This window comes from Arthrobotrys flagrans (assembly GCF_004000055.1).
Source record: "Arthrobotrys flagrans strain CBS H-5679 chromosome Unknown unitig_0, whole genome shotgun sequence".
NCBI classification, from domain to species: Eukaryota; Fungi; Ascomycota; class Orbiliomycetes; order Orbiliales; family Orbiliaceae; genus Arthrobotrys; species Arthrobotrys flagrans.
The window spans coordinates 4,599,815-4,625,924 of record NW_027137550.1 but is presented as its reverse complement, the minus strand read 5'-3'; the positions used below and the strand labels follow the sequence as shown (position 1 = coordinate 4,625,924).

At 45.7% G+C, this 26,110-nt stretch overlaps 7 protein-coding genes across 7 annotated transcripts; 3 read left to right on the top strand and 4 right to left on the bottom strand.

The window, feature by feature from the left end:
• Window positions 1-769: 769 nt before the first annotated feature.
• Window positions 770-1,868, top strand: DFL_004381 (uncharacterized protein; the record flags this gene model as incomplete). Its single annotated transcript, XM_067633466.1, has 3 exons — window positions 770-1,122; window positions 1,200-1,265; window positions 1,376-1,868. 3 exons carry the CDS (start codon window positions 770-772, stop codon window positions 1,866-1,868), a joined length of 912 nt encoding a protein of 303 aa, XP_067491631.1.
• Window positions 1,869-2,258: 390 nt separating this feature from the next.
• On the bottom strand, window positions 2,259-3,198 carry DFL_004380 (uncharacterized protein; the record flags this gene model as incomplete). The annotated part of the gene is made up of 2 exons (XM_067633465.1): window positions 2,259-2,492; window positions 2,659-3,198. The coding sequence occupies 2 exons, from the start codon at window positions 3,196-3,198 to the stop codon at window positions 2,259-2,261; spliced, it is 774 nt and encodes a 257-aa protein (XP_067491630.1).
• A 5,358-nt stretch (window positions 3,199-8,556) lies between these two features.
• Window positions 8,557-9,085, bottom strand: DFL_004379 (uncharacterized protein; the record flags this gene model as incomplete). Its single annotated transcript, XM_067633463.1, has 3 exons — window positions 8,557-8,616; window positions 8,690-8,757; window positions 8,821-9,085. The coding sequence occupies 3 exons, from the start codon at window positions 9,083-9,085 to the stop codon at window positions 8,557-8,559; spliced, it is 393 nt and encodes a 130-aa protein (XP_067491629.1).
• A 1,673-nt stretch (window positions 9,086-10,758) lies between these two features.
• On the bottom strand, window positions 10,759-12,670 carry DFL_004378 (uncharacterized protein; the record flags this gene model as incomplete). The annotated part of the gene is made up of 2 exons (XM_067633462.1): window positions 10,759-12,350; window positions 12,415-12,670. The coding sequence occupies 2 exons, from the start codon at window positions 12,668-12,670 to the stop codon at window positions 10,759-10,761; spliced, it is 1,848 nt and encodes a 615-aa protein (XP_067491628.1).
• Window positions 12,671-13,919: 1,249 nt separating this feature from the next.
• On the bottom strand, window positions 13,920-20,320 carry DFL_004377 (uncharacterized protein; the record flags this gene model as incomplete). The annotated part of the gene is made up of 20 exons (XM_067633461.1): window positions 13,920-14,113; window positions 14,195-14,687; window positions 14,761-14,826; window positions 14,888-15,572; window positions 15,626-17,058; window positions 17,115-17,612; window positions 17,669-17,790; window positions 17,858-18,085; window positions 18,150-18,221; window positions 18,284-18,366; window positions 18,425-18,524; window positions 18,583-18,856; window positions 18,911-19,129; window positions 19,201-19,305; window positions 19,365-19,387; window positions 19,442-19,745; window positions 19,801-19,823; window positions 19,891-19,965; window positions 20,023-20,072; window positions 20,139-20,320. 20 exons carry the CDS (start codon window positions 20,318-20,320, stop codon window positions 13,920-13,922), a joined length of 5,229 nt encoding a protein of 1,742 aa, XP_067491627.1.
• A 1,358-nt stretch (window positions 20,321-21,678) lies between these two features.
• DFL_004376 (uncharacterized protein) lies at window positions 21,679-23,844 on the top strand (the record flags this gene model as incomplete). The annotated part of the gene is made up of 2 exons (XM_067633460.1): window positions 21,679-22,658; window positions 22,716-23,844. 2 exons carry the CDS (start codon window positions 21,679-21,681, stop codon window positions 23,842-23,844), a joined length of 2,109 nt encoding a protein of 702 aa, XP_067491626.1.
• Window positions 23,845-25,494: 1,650 nt separating this feature from the next.
• On the top strand, window positions 25,495-25,836 carry DFL_004375 (uncharacterized protein; the record flags this gene model as incomplete). Its single annotated transcript, XM_067633459.1, has 2 exons — window positions 25,495-25,570; window positions 25,649-25,836. 2 exons carry the CDS (start codon window positions 25,495-25,497, stop codon window positions 25,834-25,836), a joined length of 264 nt encoding a protein of 87 aa, XP_067491625.1.
• Window positions 25,837-26,110: the final 274 nt, after the last annotated feature.

Genomic DNA, 26,110 nt, shown 5'->3' with positions numbered 1-26,110 from the left:
ATATGCAGGTTTTTTTCAGCCGCTGGGTGGCAGGTGGCCCCTTCCACCGTCTTACATTATATACTGACTAGTATATTATCTTCGCTTTATTACTCATCAAAATCCTATTAATTTTATTGGAAACTATCAATCCTCAGATCGAGCCTATTGGCAGGTTTGAGCCCGCCGTCAAAGGACGAGCCATCGGTTCGGTCCGTCTCCGCGTGCCAAGCTCAAAATTGCGAATTCTTTTCCTTTCCTAGGGTTGTAACACTAATAAACTTCAGGGTCTTGCAACAGAATGGCAGCCACCCGCCTAATCCGTAAATCCAACAGGCAACAGAATACAAAATAAGCATATCTTGGCGAAAAGAGTGCAACAGTATGACCCAGGGATTGCCTTGTCGTGAACCGAGGTAGCTTTCCATACTTTAGGAATCTTCGCGGAGCTAAGACTTCACAAGGCATTCAGGGGGTCACCACGTCCTACCTACTGTCTAGATGGATATACAAGCTTACTTTTTCGAACGGTCAGCAACCAACGAAAGTTCACCGTGTGAAGAATGCATGTGCTTGTGAATTAGCTAATATTCCGTAGTACCCGGTTAGACATCCTTGATTGGCTCATCCCTGAACTCATGAAGAGATTGAACTCTTCGAGAATAATTCGCGCGTTCGATCTTTATGGCATCGTAATGCTATATAAAGATTGCATTTCATAACTTCATGAAGTCCTAGCCTCGTCATTCGCAGCAATACCAATTGTGTGATATCCTAAAAGCCACCTAAAATGAAGTCATTTTACCTCTCTCATGCATTGTCCCTTTTGTCGCTCCTTAACTTAGGAGCCTCAACCCTTCTCCTCGATTTCGACGCTCAACGGGGTGACAACCCTTCGATTTTGGGCCTCCTTAATCTTGAACAAGCTAGAGGGGACCCAATCTCTGCAAATACAAAAGACTTGTATATCAAACTCGATAAGGACCCGAAGGGAGTCCAAGCAGCCCACGTCCATAGGAAGGCTGGCTATATCAGAGCGGAATATCACTCATTGAAGGATAAAACCAAAGAGGATACCGCATACTTCATCGGATATACCTTTTCCCTGGGTACTATCACGCATAACCTGGTTGTATGGCAATGGTCAGTTTTTTCCCTGGCCATACCTCTCGAATTGAACTTCCGTCACTCGTTACTAACCACGTTTATCTCTACATCAGGAAGGAGTACAAGAACGCCGCAGAACAGAATGTTCCCTTGAATCTCGAGTTCAACAACGACGTTTTGTAAGTTAGCTCTCCTCATCATCGCGTAAACCACCCTGGAGTTAATTGCAGAGCACTATTATGGTAAACCTCTTCTGTATTCTTTGCTAATTAGTTTTCGCTCTGGATAGGGAATTCATTTACGAAGCACCAGGCACGAATAGCAAGAAAGTTGCCAAATGGGGGAAAAAGCTCAAGACCGGAGTAACTTATCGTGTCGGCATCGTCATCAACACTTCCACAACCAACGGCGTCGTCCACCTCTATTGGGACGGTGTTCGCCAGACATTCAACGACAACGGAAAATCTACCGCAACATTGAAGGGCGTTTTCTGGGCCGGCCAATCGGATCCGAAATTTGGCGCCTACAGAGGGGAGGAAACTACGATCGACACTTACATTTATAAAGTCCAGATCGGAACCAAACTCGACGATATCAAGGAGGCAGCTGGAATCGAGTCTGGTCCGACCCCGACCACCACTTTAGCCACTGTTACTACTACCGCTAAACCGCCGACGACTACTTGCTCGTGGGAAGGGCACTGCGCTGGCGCTACCTGCAAAGATGAGAATGATTGCTCGGATGATTTGGTTTGCAAGAGTGGGCGTTGTGCGAAGCCATGAAAGCCACCGTATAGAGGAACGATCAATCCTTAGCTAATTAGTTACAAGCAATGTTCATTATGTAATTACGTCATAATGGCTACCCCTGGTGTGCTATCTATTCAGTGAAACGATAAAATGCCGTCCTAAAGTCATGATTACGTTACGTGCAGCCCCATATACTGAGATAAAAGAGCTTTGTGATTGCAATTTGGAAGCAGGACGGGGTAGTACTAGAAAAAATGCAATGTCCTAGATACGGGATACGGGGTGATCAACGCGATTAACCGCAGTTCTTCACATGGCAATGCGATACAAGAGATGGACATGCGGCAATCGCAAACGGTGATCACTCACAAGATCTAGATCACTTTTCCATGTGACCCAAAATACCCCAAACTTCTGCCACTACTACCTACAAAATTTTGGCTTAAACGACCCGTCCTTAAACTGTTGTAACTTAGCCTTTGATCCGTCCACAAAACTAACCTCGTCCCACCCTTTAAGAAGGCTTTCATTTTTGACCATTGCTTGTGCCCATTTCCCAAAATTGGGTAGAGCAAGCAAGTTTGTCTTAAAAGAGCGTGGAAGTAGCCCACCGTCTGAGAATGCGAAGACCCGAATAATCACAGGCGCCACTACAATCTAGATTCACATAAATGATTTAGCAATTGAATATAACCAACGTCTGATTGAAACGGGGAAACATAATAAAGAAGTTTCCTCGTCATCTTCCTAACTCCCGCGGTATATGTAGCCGAAGGAATTTCCGTAATATCAGGCATGAGTTGTCTCCATCGTATTAACATACCTCAGCCATCGTAAACTTTTCCCTCCCTCCTAAGAACATCCCTTGACCGTCTCCATCCTCCTTTTTCAACAATGGCTCAATCTCCTTCTTAATCGCTCCCACAACCATATCTTCAGCGTCTTTTGCCTCTTTCTCATCCCCAAAACTTGCCTTGTATACCTTATCAAATAGCGGCGTAATTTTATTCTCCCAAGTATCAACGAAGAAGAAAATCCTCGTACGAGCTACAGCAGCTGCCACCCCGGCCGCAGCGGCTGGAAGAAGATGATTTGGAAAAAGATTGCCGAGAAAATAAACTATCACAAGGCTTTCGTTCACAACCGTCTCGTGGCCGCTGTGATAGTCGGGAGAACTGAATTTGAGAGCCGGCACAGTCCCGCGGGGGTTTATGGCTAAATAATCTGCCGTGCGAGGGACGTCAATATCGACAAAAACTGTGGTATACGGAAGGGAGAGTTCATGAAGGGTAGTGAGAACCCGGTGGACAAAGGGACACTCTGGATGGGAGTATAGAGTTAGAGAGATATTTGGAGCGGCCATGATCGATAAGTGCATGAAGGTATGGATCTCCGCGGGGTAGATTATGTTATTTGCAATGGTAGATGATAACACGGAGGATGAAGCGTCGAAATTTCCTTTCGTAGGCTATAAGAATGTTAAGACACGAAAACCCGCTAGCTCAGATACAAAAATGTACCATTCTATACTGTCTTAAATTTAACCATTAAGATATCGCTACACTCAGAATGAAAGTGTATATAATGGACGAGAGTATAGTCTCTGCTATGTAAGCGAAGTCAAGAAGGATGATCAAAATCACGAGAGATCAAAATCTCACCTATTAATCCTAATAAATTTATACCGAGATCTGTGCCATGGGTGTATGATTCAAACACCTTTGTACATACTTGGATAGGTACAGCAATTTCGATATTTGGTACTCTTTAGAGACCTTGAAGGTATCAATGTTCTCTGTCGTATTAACAAGTAGTAGTTTTTTTGTATTGAATCGTGAAGTAATTATTCCGTCATCCGTGTTGAATCGTGAAGTAATTATTCCGTCATTCTAATCGCCTCGAAAAAGCCGCATTGAAGCCCTTCCTTACTGCAAGCTATGCCTTCCAAAGACATCTTAAGCAGGGTTCACCCGGTATCAATTCCATAGAGCGTCAACACTTCATATCTAGTTGCTATCTGTATCCGTTAAAAAACCTTCTACGGTAGTAGACTGATACTATATTGGCAACGTATTTGTGCTTTGTTCCTAATATATCTAATGGACTACTTGGTTTTATGCTTAGGGTTAGAAATAGCATTGCATAGATTTGGCGGCACAGGCCGGTCATCGGGTCAATTTTAGCAAAGTTTATCCACCCTATAGGTGAACCGGTCTAGGAACTAATCCTTTAGGATGACCGATAATCAACCTTGTGGGTACTTGTGGAGCCATCGGTGTCGGCATTCCCGAGGAACCTATGAGTTGGGCCAATGGCCATGGCGAGCGTTCGAGCTTGGATACTATATAGACATGCAAATGAACTTACTTGGAGCTGTGGGTCAGAATTGGCTAGATTACCGCAGCCGATGATAATTTGCAGACAGGGTGACCCAATGGAACCCAACATTAATCGAAACATTTTACAAGGCCCAAGCTGTGTTCCGAAGTCGCTTGAGACATAGATTGTTGCATTTCGCGGTTCAACACATCACCATGTTATTGGACTATAGTTTCTGGGCTCGTTACCAGTATCCCATTAAACCAAAATACTTATTAGAGTTAGGGTATCAACAACGTAGGAATCTCAAGGAGGAGTTCCTTCGTAAATGCAGCTGCAGTCGCGGCTGCATACCCTTGCCATGCATCATTTTTATGACTATCCGAATAGTTAGATATTCCCCGCACAACTAAACATGGTAAAACATCCATCAAAACTGTCACCTCAATTCCAAAACACAGAGCACGACTCTCTCTCGACCTGTTTTGTCTCTGGTAAGTCCGTGTCTCACTTCTTGACCCCCAGATGCTATAACACCGTAATGGACACATGGATTGTTGTCTTTTCTTGGTCGACATTTAACAAGCTTTGTTGCATCGCACAACTTACAGGACGTGCCTTCTTTTTTATGCTCGTAATTTGCACTGAAAAGTTGGTCTTGCTCTCACCCTGGATAGCTGAGTCTATAATCCGCTTTCTAGGCCTCCGAGACTCGTTGGCTTAGCTTCCCATTCAGGATCCTAGGTGGCTATGCTTGTATTTGAGGCAGCACTTAGCAATATGTCAGGAGGTTTTCTGAGTGACCCAGTATGAATAAATTTGCCCCCATTCACAGCCTTTCCACGGTCATATTGGAAGACGCCGCCAGAGTCTCCAGTTGGAATACCAACAACAACGTCACCTAAGTGGAGGTCAGTAGAAGCATTGGGTACCTCGGATTCGTCATGGGGTATCCCACCTCCTATGCCGACCATTAAACCAAACCTGAGGCCAGGAAATCGCATTTTCATCTCCTTTGCGACGGTGGCCGCCGAGATATTTCCGTAACTTCCAGCTGGCAAACATGCGATAACAATATTATGACACCCGATTCGGCCGAATTTATAGATAATATCTTCCAAAGGTCTCATTAGTGGTGTATTGTGCACTTCATCCGACATAGCAGATAACGCTGCTAATTCGATCAAGATCGCACAAAACCAGCCTACAGTATAATTATATTCCGCCTTTACACCAAAGCTCGAAGGTTGATGTATACCGTGCAAGGGGCTGCTGTATCTATATCACCTGTCCAAGCCTAGAGGATCATTATCAGTAGGGGTAGAAATTGACGGGGAATTGGATTGCGAATATAAGGGCCGAAAGAAATTTGTTTCGGTTGGGTTCGGCTTACCCGCCATGGAGACGGCACTATGGAAACAGCAATATGAGATACTGTCGTGCTCCAGCTGTTCCAGGTTGATTGGCTCAGGATTAAAACCTTTAGGAGTGTCATCCCATGAATGGGCAAACAGCTCTCTAAGCGGTAAACAACAACCTGTTACAGCTTGTCCCTTACTTGCATGGGATCGGTTCCAAGTTTGTCTTTGTTGGGTGTTATACAGATTTCTATGACCCGCTTGACTGGTCCGTAGATTTTGGACCGAGCTAGCTCTCCACTCTTCTGAAATAATGAAACTACCTGCTGTAAAGTAGTCTGCACCCTCACGGAGCTCCCCTTCATCATAAACTTCACCGGAATGGAGATTTTCGATATCCTGCCCCAGCTCTATTTCCAATAGCATGATTCCTAGCGCCAGAATTTTGGGAAATATATGTTGTTTTCTTGGAGTCACGGGACCCAATCGCGGTGCGGAACCACTTAAGTCGGCCGCAATAAATGGTTTAGGATATAATTGAACCCTCTTTTGCATCTTGTTGAGATATTGTCGCATGAAGTGTACTGTATGTTTCGTCCAGGCTTCAGTCATCCAATCCGAGTCATAAACTGCCAAACCGCTTTAGCAAGGAAGTATGATAGAAAAAGTTTGCCCTGGCTACCGTTCCTTAGGCTAGCCGAAGTTAACACGCTTGCGAGTAATCCACTAGGGTTTCGGAGAGAAAGAGCATTTTTACTTGCAACGAGAAACCGTCGTCAAAGAAGCCATGGTTAAAAGCACTCAGACTCAACCGACCGAGTTCTCGCGAACGAATAAGACTGCAAAAATCAGATATCTTTTCACCGGTCTATACAAACCGTACAGGCTTAGATTTAACAGCTCAGATGTCTTCGTCAATATTTCATCGCCAAAAACTTCCTGAGCAGGAGATTCAGGCTCTCGCGTTCGATGTCAGCAAAACTTATCGGCTCTTTTTAGACTCTCATGACTGCTACGATTCGGGGAATGTACCTGCGATTTCGAAATTATACTCAACGAGCACCACCTTTTCGAAATATTGGAAGATGGAGAACGGATGCCGGGGGTTCCACCGGTTTCTTTAAAGGACAGTAATTGGGCCGCGAAACTCAGTTACCTTCTTCGCGACTTAGCAAGGTTCCGAAACATTCAATCCATCAATGGGGGGGGGGTAGACGGCCCATTAGAAAAAGAATGGTTTTCATACGACATTAGCACCCCAGAAAAGATGTACGGACCCTTTTTCGCGAATCTCGAAGAAATAAATGCTTATAAGGTGATGGAAGGAATATCTGTTCGAGTATCATTTGCTTTAAATCAGCCTTGTAGATATGAATTCGTTTACGCAAGCTTTTATTTGCTGGACGGGTCGTGGGGAATCTATAAGGTGTACCCAATACAAGGCCTTGTTACGGTGAGAAAAGGCATAAACATACATTCCACATGATGTTCATGACCCCCAAAAAGCCACCCAAAAGACGCCGGCGAAACCATCGATATCCTCAGAGTGTTTATCAGCACAGAAGACTTATTGGGAAGACATAACGTTTCCAGGGCTTGACTCTCACTCACTCCCTCCAAATATCATTGCTCTTCCATCTGAATTAACAAGCCCGGATTTCCAACGCGAGGGACAAGGCTCAGGCGATTTCCAACTGAAATTCCCCGCTAGCTGTATTTACGAGCCCGCTTCGCTCGGTTACCATTTGGATTCAGTCCCTTGTATTTAATTCTGCAAGAATTCCTTTACCATTGTAACGACTGTTGAAATCTAGTTCTTAACACCCTCCACAGATCCGTCCTAGCGCGCTGTAAGCTACGCTTAATAGGATGCCCTAAGGACGGTTAGACTGGTATTGATTTTATAAAGAAGACCGGGTTGAGCATTGCAATACTTCGAGAAAGCCGCATCTATACCGTTCTAACATTTCAATTCTGCATGATACTATTAATGTTCTATTCGGCGACTATAATCAGAGCCTGCACTTTCTTTGCACTCCGTTCTGATAGTGTGCCGCTTGAATTCAGACATAACTTGAGGCTTGACAGCGTAAATAATTAGACTAATTCTAGCTGGTGAGATTTATCTAATCCACTGGGCTACGAGGCACTTTGATCTATACCACTAGTCCCGTGAATTTAACTGTTAATGCGTTTTTTTAGCACTGTGAAGTGGTACCTAGTCGCTTACTCGCCAAATCAAAACGATCTTAATGAAGTTGCAGCGGCCATATAGACTGTCAACTCTTTTAAACTGTGGCGAGCGATAATCAACTTTTATATCTGTAGGTCAGCGCTGGCGTTTCCTAGGCGGGAGGCTACGAGTTTTCTACTGTGCCTGTTAATTTAAATAGCTAGAGTCAAGAAACCTGCTTTGGTTGGTTAACAGTTGGCTGAAACTACAGTCGTTGATAAAAAATCAACGGAAAATACTATTTAATAGAAACGGACAAAAATGTGTTTCATGGTAGCCCGTGATTTCTCTCATGTGTATCGACTCCGCGTCTTAATGTAATTAACCATCACAACAGACGCTTTAGGCGCAAAAGAAGCCACAGCACAGCAGAGCTGTGTAACCAACCCGAGAACACAACAGAGGGCAGGGGACTAGTCTCATACCGATGGACGGATGTCAGACAGAATTGAGCAATCCGGGAGCAAAGACCGACACTAGAGTCAAGATGGAAAAAGCACCCGATGTTTTTTTGGCATGGCCAGAGGCAAAAGCCACCAATTATAGATCCAAGAAATAATAACACTCCATCTAAATTTTGTGACAAAAATTGGAGAGATATGTAACGAAAGAGTTGTATTGAATTTTGTTTATGCTACTTGTGTTGGGGAGTCTGACGAGGGAACTGGCTTTGTGTAACCAAACAGCAAAAACGATCGCAATGAATTGGAATTAATTGCATCTAGCGACAGGAGCTAGACTGGTAAAAGTGCTATCAAAACAGCGACATAACGAAGCTTAGGCGTTTTGAATGGCCGGTACGAGAAAGGATTTAAGGATTTGGAGTACAAGCGCTAGTTGCACTTTGGCACCAGAGGCTCCAAAGAAGTGCCTAAGCTTATCCGTTAGAAATTACAACGCAAGACTGATAAGGATGAGCATGAGCAAAGCAAGATTGAACTCACGACTTGAGGAACTTGACAGCAGAGGGGAATTTGAGTTCCAGGGCAAGCGGTTGTCGTACTCGGGAGGCCTATCAGAGACGTCATTACATCAGTATCTGGATTGATGACCACGGTAGGAATGAATTACTAACAAAGGTAGCCGTTTAGAGTGTTATTTGGCAAGCTATATAACAAGATTTTAGACGTTGCCTGAACGGCGGGAAAGCCACCGCTAAGAGCCGCCGTACAGCAGAGTAAGGCACCATTGTTGATATTGGTGCACTGCGGGCTAGGGTTTTTGGTCCTGAGGGGGGCAGGAGCCTCGCTTGAACCAAGACCGAGTGGGAGAGTCCAGGCCGAAGCTTTAGCGAGAAGCACGAAGAGGAAGACAAAAACGTGGCGGATGGATACGAGCATCGTGATAGACTTGGAACGTGCTTGCAACGTGTTTGCAACGTGTTTGGAGTAGCGCAATTGCTTGTAACGTTGTTGTAGCGTAGTTGATTAAGCTCGAGAAGAATGGGCCTTAAAAGGTTGAATGTTAGTCGTGAAGCCGTGGAGAACCTGTTATTTTATAGCCCACAGCAAAGCTCAGCCCAAAGAAACAGGAGAAACCAGCCTCAGGCCTCGCTAACCAACGGCTAATATCTTTTTCGACAATCGATCGCTAAAAATTCAGAGGAACGAGATGTGTTCGAACTCTGCCATTGGTCAGATTGAACAATTGTGGAGGCGGCGCAAGATTCGATTCGATTGAATGGGGAAACCCGAGATTGGATCGAGGCTCGTGCGCTATCTGTCCATCGCCGCTAGCCGTTTTTTTTTTGACGTAACTTACCTTGGAGTTGAGATGTGATCGAAAACGGTCTACCAAACGGCTCGACTTAGCTCGGCTTCTGAGCTGTCTGCCCTTAACGTTAACGGGATGAGAACAGGTATCTTTGACGACAGGGCCGATAGTCAAACCCTAACAACCCTCATAATCATCCCATAAACAAAGAATATATTATTGGTTATTTCTAGTGAATTGATCACTCAGGAGATTGACTCGCCGATCTTCCCCAACACTCACGACCTTACGGCCTCACGACACTTCCACGTTATCAGTGCAATGTTTGTGCTATGGCCTCGCCGTGCTCCACATAGATTAAAACTATAGCTTTGACTGATGGGATTGCCCTTAGGGGGTGCATGTGCATATGCGCATATGCATGTGCTCATGTTCCAAAATGACGGCTTGTTCCAATATTCCAACATAACCGAGATATTACGCGACGGAGCATATCCCGTAGGCCTAGGCCCTCATCTTTGTTGGTCCAGGGCTGGCCAAGAAGTCGGGATTGGGGAACGCTAACTTCCAATAAACTTCCCTTTTCGAATTCTCAGCGCCCGTAGATGCCAGATGAGAATAACATCTTGGTAGCCAGGCAAGACTTCGTGGAAGGCGGTTCACGGGACATCGGCTGGCGATTCAAGCATTGATAGCCGCGAATTTTGGGACCAGCCAGACGACTCGAGAGAAACTTCAGGATCGATATCTCGAAATCCCCTGGCCGAAAGATCTATCGAGCTTTTGCATTGAGATGTAAACAACACATTTTGAGGCTATTTCTGCAGCATATTAACACGAACTCGATTGAAAGGATTGGTTCGAGATGGTCTCGTTGCCAGAAGTTCGAGAACATGCATGTGTTTCAAAAATTTGACCAATTGACAAATACTGTTCCCAATGGACTAATTAGATTAGCTTCTGAAATCCCAAATCTGACATAAAAATTCGTCCAAGAGCGTCGACACAGTTATGCAAGATCAGAATTCCCTCATCGACGCATCACCATCGCGGGCTACAGAAAGAGCCGACCGTTCTCGACTCATTTCCCAAGTGGTGAGATACAGTATACACAGGGTAGCTATTTCTAGGTTTCAATCACGAGCAGATATATAGCTGATATTATTGGTTCTTCAAATTTGTAAATATCTACATTTCGCTGTTACTGTTATGTATCTGCATGTACGCAACTCCCTGCTAACTTATATACATCAACTTCCAACAAACCTCCCTCCAGAAAATCCACCCCCAAGGCCCTCACCTAAAACGTGATAGTCAAATTGACAGCATTTGACCCAGCCGTATACCCATCCCTAGGAAAAAACTCCCACGTCAAAATTGCGCTGTTAACCCCCGCCGGCTTATTGTTCCTCAAATAATCCGACCCCGAGAGCCAAAGGGCAACGTTATTAGCCTCATAACCCCAGTTTCCAAACGTCCATCTAGCTTGTTGCAATGGTGGAAGCCAGACGGTCCAGTCATCGCTTACATAGACGCCATTGTCCCAAACGGCCCTAACGGCTGCAACTCTATTATAGCCATTCCAGGTGATTGGAATTCTATAATCGTAGGTTGGGGCTGTGAGGGTAGTCTCTGAAATTACGGGGACGTCCCAGTGGACAATCGTCAAAGTCAAGAATGCACCGCTGGAGAAGGTCAATGTCAACACTTCCTTAACACCGGGGGCGCTGTTGGCAGTGTAGAGAGTGGACAAGTAGGTATCCGATAGAGTAAGGACGCCGCCTGAGAAGGAGTACTGTGATGATGTGAGAGCGGTTCCTGCCTTATTCTTGACAGAAACCAATGCCTTTGATCCAACGTTCTCATATGTGGCGGTTTGAGTTGTAACGGGCGTTCCAAATTTGTGGAAGATAAACGCAGAGGATAACTGAGGCTCCGAACCATCAAGAGTGCTGACAGCCAAAGCATTCGAAGCTCCACTGGCAGCGTTAATCAAGATACTTTGACCAGCAGGGTCATACCAAGTCAAACTAGTTCGGTTAAAGAGATCTTCTCCATTATCCCATGCAACGATCGCAAACTGGTACTTGTTAGCGGTTTGGATAAGATAGTCAAAATATCTCCAACCAGCCGCGGGTTCAAGTGTAGCGGGGCTGCCACCAAACTCTCCGATAACAACCGGGACATCGGAGAAATTTCCACGGAAGTATTTGAAATCATTGTCCAATGTCGCCTTCTCGTCGGCCGAACCCCAGGTTGACTTACCCCAGGCACGGAAGACAAAATCGTAGGGAGAATAGTAGTGGAACTGAAGACCCCATGGCTGGTTCGGGTAGAGTGTTCCACGTTGGAAGTAACTGATGGTCTTGTAGCTGTCCATGTTAAGGCCGCATAATGTAACAACTCTCTGCGGATTGAAGCCACCAGCTTGGTTGATTTTGGTCAGGAAAATATCATTGAGCTTGTTCAACTCTGCACCATCCTCGGCAGTGGAACCTGGAGGCTCGTTGATTGGCTCGAAAAGAAGTCTTTCACCCTTACACTTGAATCTATCACCAATCTGGGCCCACAGGGCACCAAACTTCTCTTCAACGGCAGCATTACCATTCTTTGTATAATCGAACCAATCGAAGGAGTCATGGTGGACGTTAAGGATAGCGTAGAGACCCTTGCCAAGAACCATATCCACAACTTCTTCAACACGATTCATCCAGACAGGGTCAACCGTCCAGGTTGGGCTGCTTCCGGAAAAGTGATGGGTCCAGGTGACCGGGATACGGATCGACTTGTAGCCGCTAGCTTTGATAGCATCAATAACAGTCCCAGTAATGGGAGGGTTGTTCCAAGAGCCTTCATTTGGAATGGCGTCAAGAGTGTTACCAATGTTCCACCCTGGATGAAGAGCAGCAATAGCAGCGGATGCAGAGATCGGGGTGAATGTGGCGGTACCACAAACCGCAGAAGAAGTTGGAATATGGCTTGTCGTTGTCGCTGCAGTAGTGGTTGAGCTTCGAGTAGTGGTAGTACTCGACTGCGGCGTGGTCGTGGTCGTTGACCCGGTTGTAGTTGTCGACGAGCGAGTCGAAGATCTTGAAGTTCTTGTAGAGGTACTTGTAGCTAACGTCGTAGATCGGGCGGTAGTCGTCGTAGTGGTAGTACTTGAACCAGCACCTTCCAAACATTGAGAATAGTCTTGAAATTCCGACATCCATTATATTAGGTACCGTATCTATCAGAAGATATACCGGTTCTAGCCACTTACATGGATTCCAGCTATAACAATAAGTTCCTGAGACACATGTCGATGGACCGGTCCATCCAATACCTCCACCTGTTGAAAGTTTTCATGTTAGCGCTTTGTCCATAATTATTCTTTTATGCTGGGAAGTTCCATACATTGCCACCATAATTGGGCCTGTGCGTTCGCTGTCGCTGCTAAGAGCGCAACTGCTGTCAAACGGTACAACATCGTTGTCGATATTGGTAGGGGCTCGAGCGCCTTGATTGACTATTTCCATAAATCATATTGACTGCGGTTGAGCCTTTTTTATATTTTCATATCCCTCTTTACAAGCAATTGGCATATAATAAAATCATGTCCATACAGCGGGAGTACGGTCCTACAAAAAACCTCGCGTCTTCAATCTGAAGCCATTCGCCCCACGACTGGGACCAGGGTACATTCATCCAATCTTCAATGATGCCAAACCATGGCTTACAAACTTCTTAGACTAGTCAGGGTTTCTTCCCAAGTTGGAATATCTGGCTGAATCCGCCGGCAGAGATCACAGCGAAACCGACAGAAATCCGGAATATTCCCCTGTCCATTACCGGCTTTTGAAGCTAGTGTCCCGACGGAATACCCCATGGATTTCCTGGTTCTATCGACGGTGCCCTTGCAGCCGCAGGTCTTGCGCGGGTTTCTGTGTCTCTCAGATTAATAAGGGCCACCTCGTCATGGATTCTTTGGAATATTCGTCTAGACCTCGGCTTAATCAGACGACCCGCTCGGTTCTTCACCTCTTGTTTCATCCACGGTTCGCCTTCGTGGCGAGGAAGATCAAAGACGCCAAGAGAGCGGAGTTTCCCCGCGCCCACAACACAACTTTCACCACACTTGCTTTTCACTGTCCTAAATGCACCCAAAGTATCGACGCGTTGTTCTACCATGATATCACACTAAGCTAGGAAATTATCTCAACCTGACAGATTTTAACCATTGTACTATTTCATCATAATCTAGGCGGCCGTAAATATCGGGGTTCGATCCGAACTCCCACTAGACTTTCCGAACGGACCCACGAAACCATCACAGCAAACGACGTCGAAATTGCGGCATAAAATATTCAACAGTGGCTAGTGGAATTAACCCGAAAACTTTTCCAACATGACATTGTCCCGAACAGAGACAATAAAATACAAATTACAAAAGGCTCCTAACTATCTACATAATATACTCCATCAAGGATTTGTGCCGAACCCCACTGGCAGCTTCAGATTCATCAGTCGTTTGATCAACCTCTCTTGAAATTCGTCGTGCTCCTCCAACGCCCGCTTGCTGTGATTAGCCGGGCGCATATCATAGTGTGCATGCGGCCCGAAACTCTCGAACAACATCTCCTTCGTGAATCTGCTATCGTAGTAATGAATAACTCCTGTGACTTTGTTAGCTTTCCTTCTTCATTTTTTCCTAAAAATAAAATAAAATAAAAAGTTTGAGAAAGAGATGAACCTACTCTCAGCTCCCCATGTTGTCGGATCATCCCTCTTAAACGGCCGATATGGAGTGGATCTCTTATCAACATCTGGCACAGTTGAAGGTTCATTGTCGAAGTTAATATAGCACCCATGGAACGGAATTTGATACACGTTCTGATTTTTCCGCGCCGTCTTCACAGCACCTGCAGTATCCGCATAATCCAAACAAACCCCATTTGTGTTTCCGAATGTTTGGTTCGGGTTGCCCCAATTGTTCATACCACCGACGATACGGCCCCAGTCAGCACCAGTACTAACAACGACTCCAGTTTTCATTTTCCAACTTTCAATCTTGCCTATCCATCCCAGATTACTGGGTGGATATGATAGCACAACGTTGTACTGAATATTATCGAACTTGCTGTTCCTGGCCAGATTGGCCCATCTCTCGTTCTTATATTTCATGTTCGAAACGATCGTATTCAGAGTTCCTTGCATGTTTTGCTGGGCCACGCTGACGCAAGCGGTTGTCTATTCGGTTAATTAATTCATCGTTAGAATATACATTTTCCAGTGATTGTTTTAAATCTTAGAGCTGACTCACCGCACCAACACCACCCTCCCTGGCACTGTTATACGGGAACTCATCACACGAAGTCCACGTTGCTTCCTATATCATCGATTAGCAACCCCAAGCCTTTAACCAAGAAGAGATCTCGATAACAACTTACATTTTTGGCTGTATCGAACTTATCACCGTCCCATTTGTCCGAATTGAAGGTTGAGCAGGTAATACGATTTGGAGCCGGAGCCTTATCTCCACAAGCGTCACCACGATTTCCAGTGCTACCACTGTAGGTCAAAACGGCAGTATTGGAGCCAGTCCGGAATCTTGTTGGGTTACTAGCGGACTTTGCTCGAATTCCGTTTTTGATATTTTCACAGATTCCGATCACCGTGTACCCACCAACCTTAGTATGTTTGTTATTCGGATTGAAGTTGTAAGATCCGAACATGTTACAGTTGTAGAACTGGGTAGGTCGGTTGTAGCAGAGGATATCGCTTTGCCGCGGTTGTAGACTCCGCTCGAACACTGCACTCTCGGATGGAGTGAATCCGTCGATAAACCCGATGGCAGAATCCAGATCACGTCTTTTGAGTCCGTCGTCGCAAATATTCGATGGCTCGTCATCATTCTCTCCGTTTGGACATTCGAACAACCCGCCAAATACGGGTCTCGTCTCACCACTGGTTCCGGTTCTGTCGTTTCTTGGGAGTAGAGCCTTCGGAATCTCTAGGTCTCTCTTGTCCTTTTGGCTTCCATATGTCAGGCATTTCTTTGGGAGGAGACCAATTGGCGATGATGGAGTCGCCAAATCAATGCTTCCACCCCAGTCAAATGTACCCGAAAGCACGCTATTTTCGTCAGTATTCTGATTATTCAGAGCTTTCGGGATGAGGGCACTTACGAAACCTCGGCTTCCACAAATACTCGATAAATGTAATCCGCCCAAATACAGAATGCAGCACCAGCACCACCCGAGACAGCATCAGCCGATCCAGCTGCCGAAACACCCAAGTCAATAGTGTTATCGACTCCGAGAATTACATCTCCCTTCATCAACTTCCCACCAAGCGCCTCAATACCGAACGAAAGACTAGGCGTTACAGTCAAGGAAATGTGGCCCTCAGCTTTCACTTCGGCCTTGAGAGTCTGATCTACAGAAAAAATCTGGTGGTTGTCTTTGTTCAACTTGCTGGGGTTCTTGCTTCCTCCCTTCCCATCGCTATTTTGTGGGAATGCTATCTCGAAAGCATTGAATCCAACGGCGAAACCAGCAACAGCCTTACCAGATATACTGAGAGATGTATCGATCCTTGCATTAACGTTCAACTCAGGTCCAATACGGATCAGACCCTTGATGCTAAGACCCGGCCATGCCACACCGTTGACAATCTTATAGTTTCCGGATGTCGATTGGATGCTTCCGGACCCTTCCAATGTTAGAAGGACATGAACGAATGGCTCAGCACCAAAGTAGGCATAAGCCGATTCGGTTTTTGGAACCGGTAAGATTTGTCCCTGGAAGAGGTAACTGTATGTAGCGCTCATGGCCATATGAAGGTAAGCGCTTGCATCAATCTGGGCTTCATAGAGGGTATTGCCCTTCTGACAACGATCTTCGAAATGGAAGATTGTGAATCGTTTTTCGTATTCCATTTCTAGGGTACCCTTATCTTGCTTTCGGATTGTTGTGACCTTCTTCAACCAGTTTTTGAAACTACCGAACCATCGTTTTTCCAAGCCACGCTTCTTAGCAGTGCCCATGCCTGAACCATCCGGATCTTCGTCAGTAACATCATCCCAGTAATCCAAGAGATTTGACCAGTCAATTCGATACTGAACTTCAGCACCAGGCTTAGAAGCAGCACTGATCGCCGCAAAATCGAAGTCAGTAACGAGCTCAAAGACTTGATGTTCCTCCTGGAGATCACGAATCGCCAGATTTCTTTTCCGCAACTGAGTTCGTCGCTTGTTGAGGCGCTTCCGGTCCCCATAGTTGATCTGCGCATCTGGGATATGGGTGAAGCTAACAATCCTAGCATAAGGACCTGAGCCAATACCATTAGGCAATTTGATGATCGTATCTTCTGCGTTCATGATGAAGATGTGCTTGCACTCAGCAGCCGACATGCCCGCCGCGCATACCACACGATACTTCTCAACGACGTTCTTGAAGGTATCATCTCGAAGACCAGGTTTTCGATATTCTGTCCATTCTCGCTTCTTAAGCTGGAATGACGCTGTTTCTTGGTCCAAGATGTCCCAGGCCTCGGAAAAGTTGTTGTCAACGGCACCCTCTGTGCCGTCAACAAGCACAAAAGAGAAGGCTTCGTCGGCCTATATATCGAGTTAGTCTCACAAATGCCGTAATCTTGAGCTAATAATCCACTTACCCCACCACCGCTACCAGCGAGAATAGATTCTCTCGTCGATCCCTCAGATTGAGTATTACTATCTGGTGTCATGGTATACTCCTCCTCATTATCTCCAAGAGGTTTGGGGAAGATATCTGCAGGATCAACGCTAAGCCTGCTATCCTCGTCCTTTGGCGGATCACAACAGTACGACATCTGTCTTCCATTGGTACAGGATATAGTACTTCCATCCTTTTCTCCATCGACGTATTCCTTTTTTGTCCACTGAACTTTGCCCGAAGGACACTTGAAGTTCGTGCAACCGTTGTCAGGGCCGACCCATTTGCAGTTCTTTGGCTTCTTATCCTTCTCACAGCAATAGTGACTCTTTTCCCCGGTCGGACACATGGAGTCGTCGTATGCGAGTACAGAGCTCAGGACAACCTCCCTATCAGAATCAGGACCAACACACTTATCCGAGTCTGTACAACGGCCCCAGCCGCATACATCAAAGGCAGGCCGTGAATCACAGCAGAGCTAATGCGGATTAGCATTATATAACATAAGTTGTTTACTTGGTTGGATGAACATACCCTTCGTCTACCCGTCATCGGCTTGCAGACTTCTGTTCCCTCTCTGTTCTTGTAACCCTCGCTAGCCATTAGGAACTTGCCTCGAGGGCAAGCTGTGTCTTGATTATCATCGCAGCCGGTCCCTAGTCATGATTTACTACAGTCAGCAACTTGTCTAATTCAACTAGATGCATAGTTGTTATCACATACACGCGCAACCTCTAGGCATGGTTCTCATCGGGCAACAGATGGAACGGAAGGTTTTGGTCGAACAAGGCCGTTGCAACGGAATTTGGCCATTGAGAGGCTCGTGAATGTATTCAAGAACACGATAACCTGATTTGCACTTTGGAGGAGTTTTTTGGTTGCCGCATGTTTCAGTGACATAGCAGTCCTCTCCGGTTGCGCCTTTCAGCTCATCGATCGTGAGATCGTCATCTAGTGCATCGAGTCAGCCTCAAATCAAAGAAACGGAGTAAGTTGCTTAGGCCTAGGGATATACCGTCTCCGAAGTGACCAGCGACATCAGTTCCAAGTAAATTGGAGAGCGCGGTGAAATCAGGTGTGTCCAAATCTGATTTAATAGTCAGCAATGCATCTAAAAGTGTTCCGATTTTTCACTGGATCAGTACACACCGACAGCCCATATCATTATTCCTCCCAAACAGTTATCTCTCGCCTGTTGAAGTTTTTGCTTGAAAGTTTGGTCGTCGTCATATCTCAAATGAAATCAGCAAGATCTCCCGTTTCAATATGCCGCACGAAGTATCAACTTACGAAACCCAAGAATCCTCATCATATGTCATATACTTAACCGCCTTCCTCTCATCATAAACCTCCGTAGTGGCGGCCCCAGATTTCAACAACTGACTTATTTCTGCGCGGTTGGTTAGTACCTTGGGAATGATTGATATTAAGGAAGAATGGCACAGTACCAGCCCAAGAGAGCACTCCAGATGTATCAGTGCAATCTCCCGCCGCGCCACCGTCAGCATGACGGCAGCCGGGGATATTACACGATGGATTCGCCATTTTGAAGCTTCTGCCGTAGAAACCGAAGCCCATAACGATCTTTTTAGGATCTAGCTTTGTATCTCTCCAAAGTAGGTTGAGAGCTCCCTGGATCTCAACAGAGTCCGTGTGTGCACCCAATACCTTGCCGACAAAGTTTTCATCAGAATCCCATGTTCCATGCATGTCATAAGACATCTGCAATCGTTAGTTAAAACTCTAAGAAATTTATACGAGAAAGAATTCACTGACAATATTTGCCCAATCAGCACCAGCGTCCAACATGCCCGAGACATCAAACCATCGAAGATACCAGAACGAAGCTGGAATGGTAAAAGAAATACCGTACCCGCCGCCTCTCTCATCAAATTCTTCTCTAATCGCCTTGATGAGTTTAACGTAGTTTTCGGTATCTTCTTCAACACCGCCCCGATCTTCAGCTCCAGGGTACTCCCAATCAAGATCTACACCCTATAATGTAATAAGACTGTCAATTAATCCATGTTGATTTAGCTCATATGGAAAGGAATATTTCAACCAACATCAAAGGCATAGTCTTGGACGAAACTCCTGACTGCTTCCGCAAATTTACGTCGGCTTTCGTCTTTAGACGCCATAGTGGTAAATGCTTTTTGTGTCGGTTTATCCTTAACACTGCTGTTAGATCAATGATGGAAAGTTATAGGGACAAAGAATTGACACCAACATTGAAGGTCCATCCACCGATAGCTAGTACATTGGGTTAGCATTTGTCTTTATCGAGAGCAATAATAGTAAGCTTACCAATATAGCATTTTAACCCGGGGTAATCCCGCTTCAAGTTGGTGAACCGGATGAGCAAGTCATAGTCCCCGCCAATCTTCGAGTCAAGGACAATGTAATATTTGCCATCTTGTTCTGCGAAAGTTGCAAAAGAATAGTAAAGATGTGTGAACTGCTCAGCAGGCAAGCTCTCGGGTGGCATTCCACCACAGTTTCGTAATGTTGACCAGGATTCATAATAGCCAATCTTTAAGCCAAAGACGTCCCGATTGCTACAAGATGGTTTTGAGGGAGTAAAGCAGTTATTCTGGCAGCTTTTGCCGGTCTGGAAGCTGCGTCAGCTGGATTTTTTTTTGAAGTATAAACTTGGACTAACTTACATCACAGAAGTCCTCCGAAGTACCTACGATAGTGGAGAAGTGAGCCCCGCGATACATTATACATTCTGGGTAGCAACCGATACCACTTACCGCAGAATCCCCATTTGCTACAGCAAACATTCAATGGACACTTTTGGCCCGGGTCTTTAGCGTCCTTTCCGCATTCTAAAGAGAGAATTTCAGTATCAAAGCAATATCATCCAGTCACTACCCCATCCTTACCAGCGTGCGCATCGCAATTGCTAACGCACCCCTCGGAACAGAACTCTGCCCTTGTACCCGCAATTACTCTGTTAGTTATCAACGCGTTTATAAATATCTAGAATTCTGTCGCCTACCCATAACCGCAGATACCATCATCTACCTCTTTGTCCGCGATGTAACAACAGGCTTTGTTCGGGCACGGCTTATCCTTGCTACACAGGACATCTTGCGCCAAAGTAAATGTGATAAAATAAGAAATAGTTAGAAGAACAAAAAAACCTATTCGACGGCTAGAAGCCCACGGCGGGAAAACCATTTTGCGAAAACTCGAAGGGTCAACCCACGAGCCTGAACTCGCCTGAACAGCCTTCTAAAGCAATTGGAGACTCAAAAGCAGCCTTTCAGTGAACAATCTAGGCGATGAAGTTCTCACCCCTCCTTCAGTTTATAAAAACTGTGAACGGCTATCAAGATCGGACCCATTGGGTTCCCACCCTTCATTACCCCTGTACATACTATGATCTGATGAGCCTCGGACATATTCAGAAGTTTTCCTGTCCGTACGAGCGAGCGAGAACTCGACTCCAATCGGTTCGTGCAAGGTACTGCATGCCGGACTCTACCACTGCGACATGGCTACGCAGACGCCAAGCGATAATATAAGTTTATCAAATATTTCAGAAATACCCCTGGAATCTTCTATCGGCCTGTCCATGGTGATCCTAAGGATAGGACGGGTATATTCTGACGCCATGATTGGTATATCCATACCCGTCTGCTGACAGGGAAATGAAAATCAAAAACTTTTCAAATCTTGTAAAGATGAAACCTCCGCAAATTTTAAAAACTCTGTCCGACGATGGCGCGCCGTCGGCAGTTGTAGCTTAGGCCCCCCACTACAGGAAGATAAAATTGGGCTAGAGCAGCCGAGTCATGTTATTTTCAGGTACCTTGAAAATGTTCTGTCCCTGTTAGTCCCTGGTCAGCATTCTGGAAGCTAACTTGAGGCTCGCGAGAAGCTACATCGATTGGGAAAGTGCCTACCCCCGCCAAGACAAGGGCTAAATGCTTACATTAGATATTTTTATTCGGAGCTCGCCGGAAAAGTGACTGCTCAGTGAGAACCAATGATTTCGAAGCTCCAAATTTACCCGCACAGCTGGATCCATGCAAGCTTACAGGGCCATGCATCACCATGCATGCAATCTCTCGCCTCTGGTCCCGGTACCCTGCAGCCACCCGTGCAGATTGAGTTATTAATTCTATCGGAACGTTAATAGGATGACTTCGGTAATGAGACCAAGGAGAAGCCGGCGCTGCGGCCGGTCGACTGGAGTCGACTTGACCAGAACCATGAGATCGATGAAAGGGGTGGACTGGCGTCGAAGGAAAAGAGCTTGCCAAGGACATGGATAACTGCCGCACGCAACACACCGTTTTCTCCAGCTGCAGCTTCTGGCAAGGCTTTTGGTAGCTAGTACCGGTGGATAACGTCCTGTCTTTCGGAAACTATTATACCCAGGCGGCGTGAGCATAGACAGACAACTCGATTCGAAATTTGGTTTTGATATTAACTACGATCTCCCAAATCAATGCTCTTCTAACCTCAAGCCTAAGAGTTTTGGAGTGAATCGATTCCATTGGGCACGGATTGACCTCATTACTTCCTCCACGATGTATCGACGAGTTTCACAGTTCGCATGTTCTCTTTTGTTTGCAATTCTAATTCTATCGCATGAATCTGAAGCAGACTTCAAAATCTTCGAGCTCGGTTCCGCCCTAATCCCTTCAGCCGCCAGTTCAAGATGTCGAGTCGCATTAACGACAAATATTGTCTGTGATCCATTGCTGCAGTCAATGGTCACTGGTATGTCTATGAACTTGACAGCAGACAGATTAAATTCTATCTGCACAGCGACTTGCGCAGCATCTATCAAGTCATACGCAACCGGTGTGCAAACTTCATGCGGATCGAGTTTATACGTCAATAGTACTTTCCTACAGATTCCAGTTACTGACTATGGCGACGAAAACTGGTGGAAATACAACGTTACTTGTTTAAAGGATTCCGCTGGAAAATACTGCCAGCTAGACAGGAGCGATTGTAGCACCTGCAATCTGCAAACAGTCCAGCTCGAGCTGAACTCCCCGTTCGGTCAACCACGGCTAGGAAATCCCGATACCTTTGCAGACCTGAAAGAGACCTGTAGCGTGGCTTCGACTTTATATCCACTAACATATACTGCATCCGCCGCGCCAACAGAAACCCCCAGGGTCTGCTCGAAGTCATATACCTCGAAATCCGGAGACACTTGCATCTCGATCGCAAAAGCCAATTCTGTGAGCACCGGTGGTTTGATAACACTGAACTCACTCGATGCAAAGTGTAGATACTTAGAAACAGGTACGACACTTTGCTTGCCCGACACCTGTGCTCTTCATGTCGTCACAGCGAACGAAACCTGCCTGGATATCATTCGGCAACACGCAAACACAACAGGGTTATTTTCGCAGCCACAACTTCTTTCTTGGAACTTCGGGATCGACCCTCATTGTGAGAATATAAGTGACATGGTAGGAGATGGGATTTGCGTCTCACCGCCCGGCACTACCGCCCCACCGGACTGGCAAAAAGACAACGACAAGACAGAAGTGTAAGTTAAACTTAAAAGCGCACTATATTTTCCCTTCAAAAACTAATTTGTAGACAGGCCAAAACCAAGCAACGGACACCCTCAATCGAATAAAAAATGCAGCGCATGGCATACTATCGAGATCAACGAGACCTGCGATAATATCACTTTCACCTATCAAACCAAACAAAGTGACCTGGTGTTCCTCAACCCCGGTTTGAGGTCAGATTGTACCAATCTAGAGGCTGGAACAGCGTATTGTGTGAAACCAGTTGGAAGTATCAGACGCTATGATGATTGGAAGCCTGTTCAGTTCCCATCCGATATCTTAACCGCAACTATCAACCCGGACCAGCCCCCAAACAACCGCACCCATACATACCTTTGGCCAAACTCAACAGTTCCAGTAATTATAACTGTTACCCAATCATTCCCTCCTGCCGCAGAGACAAGTCGTTGGGATACATATACACTCTGTCCTGACTTTGGGGCAACAAATCCAGATTTCGAAAATGGGGACGTTCCTTGGTATGCTCTGGAAAACGAAGCTTGGATGAGTGTCTACGATGAGTACTGCATGATCGGTGGTAACAGGACTATACCCACGGCAACACCCACGTGGCCTGAGCTCGATGTGCCGCTTACCGCGGTGCCACCACCTGGACCTACAAACAGTGGCGCTCCCAAGGATTGCTTGAAATGGGTAATCGTCGGGCCCGGAATGAACACATGCCCTGGAATAGCCGCAGCAAACAACATCACGGTTGAGGACTTCAAGGAAATGAATCCATGGATCGACGCTGATTGCCGCAATCTCTGGGCGCAAAATGCATACTGCGTCGACACGATAGCAAGGCATGAGACCCCGATCACAGAACCTCCGACAACTACAACTACCACTAGCAGTACAAGTTCCACAACGAGCCAGACAACAACCACTACCACTACTTCCAGCACAACTTTCAAACCAACGTCTTCAACAACTCCTGGAACACCAGTCGCGACAGTTGCTCCACCAGGGCCAACCGAGTCTGGTACATCTCAAGCATGTACCCGCTGGCACGTTTTCCAAACTGGAGAAACGTGTACAAGGTTGCTTGTAACTGAGAACATAAAACTTCCGGCATTTCAGGCATTGAATCTCTCAGTGAATAGTGCTTGTAATAATCTAGTGGTTGGCAACGCATATTGTGTTGCTGATGCTTAATCTACATTATAATCAGAGTGTCTGCTTCTGGTAAAGCTTCGCATTTTTTGTGTTGATTATGTTGCAATCATACTTGTACATTTAACGGAATACGCAAATCAAGTTGGAAAATCGAAATCCTTAATGACTCAGGTCGTTCATACTTAGGAATGTTCTTCGGGGTGATAATAGAAAATCATAAATCAGTACATCGAAAAGGAGGAAAGTTCGTGTGTATTGTTGAGCTCATGCGTTGAACTATCAACTGGGGTTGTAATGCTCTGAACACGACTTGTGATGGCCTAGAACAGGCACAAGAACTTTCGAAAGGCGCCGATACTGACAATGGAAATAATGGGGGCCTTACAAAATTAGCCTCGGAAAACACAAAATTTTCAATAGTTAAACCCTAAACAAAGCACCGCTCGCACGAAACCAAATTGACCCGTCACCGGCAGCGCGCTCGTTCAGTGGGGCCGCCGAGCTAGTACGCGAGCGAACTCGAAAAGAACCTCCATAACCAGGCATGGAAGGAGCACAAAAATTACCAAGAAACATGAAACCTGTACACCCCAAACTTTAGAACACCGCTGGGGGTCGATCCTGACAATGACGTCAGGATTACATTACCAGAGGGGAGGCGGCTTAGGAAAAAAAAAAAATAATAAAAAATTCATAGGTAGTAACCATGAGCTACCTGCCAAATCTATCGAAATTCAAATCAAGGAACTTGGATCTGATTAGTTCTGACTTGGGTGTAGTGATACTGCACCGGGTCCACGGGAGTAGGTTACCCGGAATTTTTTAGGATCAGACTTTTTCATGAGACTGGAGTAATAGGTCGCTATGGATAGAGCGGCATTGAAGATATCAGTTGACTGGATCGATAACTGGAAAGTATTTCCAGGGTTGAATAAGGTCTAAGACTTTGATGAGGTCGGCGAAGACATCAAGTGACGAGGGACAGAAAACTTCTTGAAGGCTTCGCTCGCAAATTCTGCCACTAGTGCCATAGTAAGTGATATCATCCTCTGTAGAACAATTATGCAGGCAGAAGGAGCGCATCATACAAACGGTTAACCCACGTCCTTGTTACGTTACGTAAAATAACGGTGTTTCGAGATTTCGGATCACTGGAATCCGGTACCGATGTATCAAGTGCTATGCAACTGGCTATATTCAAGAGAAAGACAATCATGAAAATCTATTTGCTAAAAAGTGCTACACATGTACAACCTATATCTGCTACGAGGAGATCATTCTTAGGTAAGACAAACGTTAAGCGCCCAGGTAACACTGCTACTGCAGTTCATTGTTCCACCCGATCCCTCCCGTTTGAAGGAAATTTTTGCTGCTCAATATCGGGCCTTTATCCTCTTTCCGCAAACCTTGAATAGGGTAAGTTTCCGGGGTCGCCCGGGTATGGCATCGCGCATATAAGTGAAGAAAATTTCGAAAGAAGCATGCAAATACTACATATAATATCGGCAATGATGACGCCAAGAGTTTAGTCAAGGAAGTCACTCAATCGATAGTGGTGGCAGTCTGATATCGGTGCCTTAAGATGTGTATTAAGTTGAGTGGATCTCATAGGTACTTAGTTTGTCTATTTATCGAATCGGTAAAGTCAAAATTAAGTTAAGCTACCAGAGCCCCCTTTGCATCCTTCCGATGTGGTCCATGTTCACCCCTGCTAGTAATTTTAAAGGGTCCAGTCTCTTCCGGGGTATGCATTGTTACAGACAAGGTATGCCTGTTCCTTCGATACTCCACTGCCAAGAAAAACTTCTTTCAAATAAGCTTACAATAACACGGCACATGTCAGAGCTCGGAGAACTACCACGACATCACAACGCCATCAGCGGGAGGTATTCGATCGCCATTTCGGAATTTGAACGCAGAAACCTCGATCCCTACCTTTGGAATAAGATTCGATCAATTTGGTCCCCTCGTATAACAAACGAGGAGTTGCAGATACAACCCTTAGGCTACAATGCCTGGGGTTCTGGTTAAACAGTCCCTGTTTTGAATGCATATAGCGGAACGCCGGTACATGTATGCCCAACATGCCTTTATCAAGATTTTTAACGGCTTAAAACTTCTCCATCATGACCAGAATTGCCACAAGTAACTGCCGGCTAGGCTTGGCAGCCACCTATGTTCCACAATGCCTGCTTCATCGATGCATCCTGCAGGCGGTCAATTTTCCCACGTTGTATACAATATGCATGGTTGCAGGTTGGAACCTTCTCTTGCACCTCATAAGGCTTCAATGATCACCATGAGC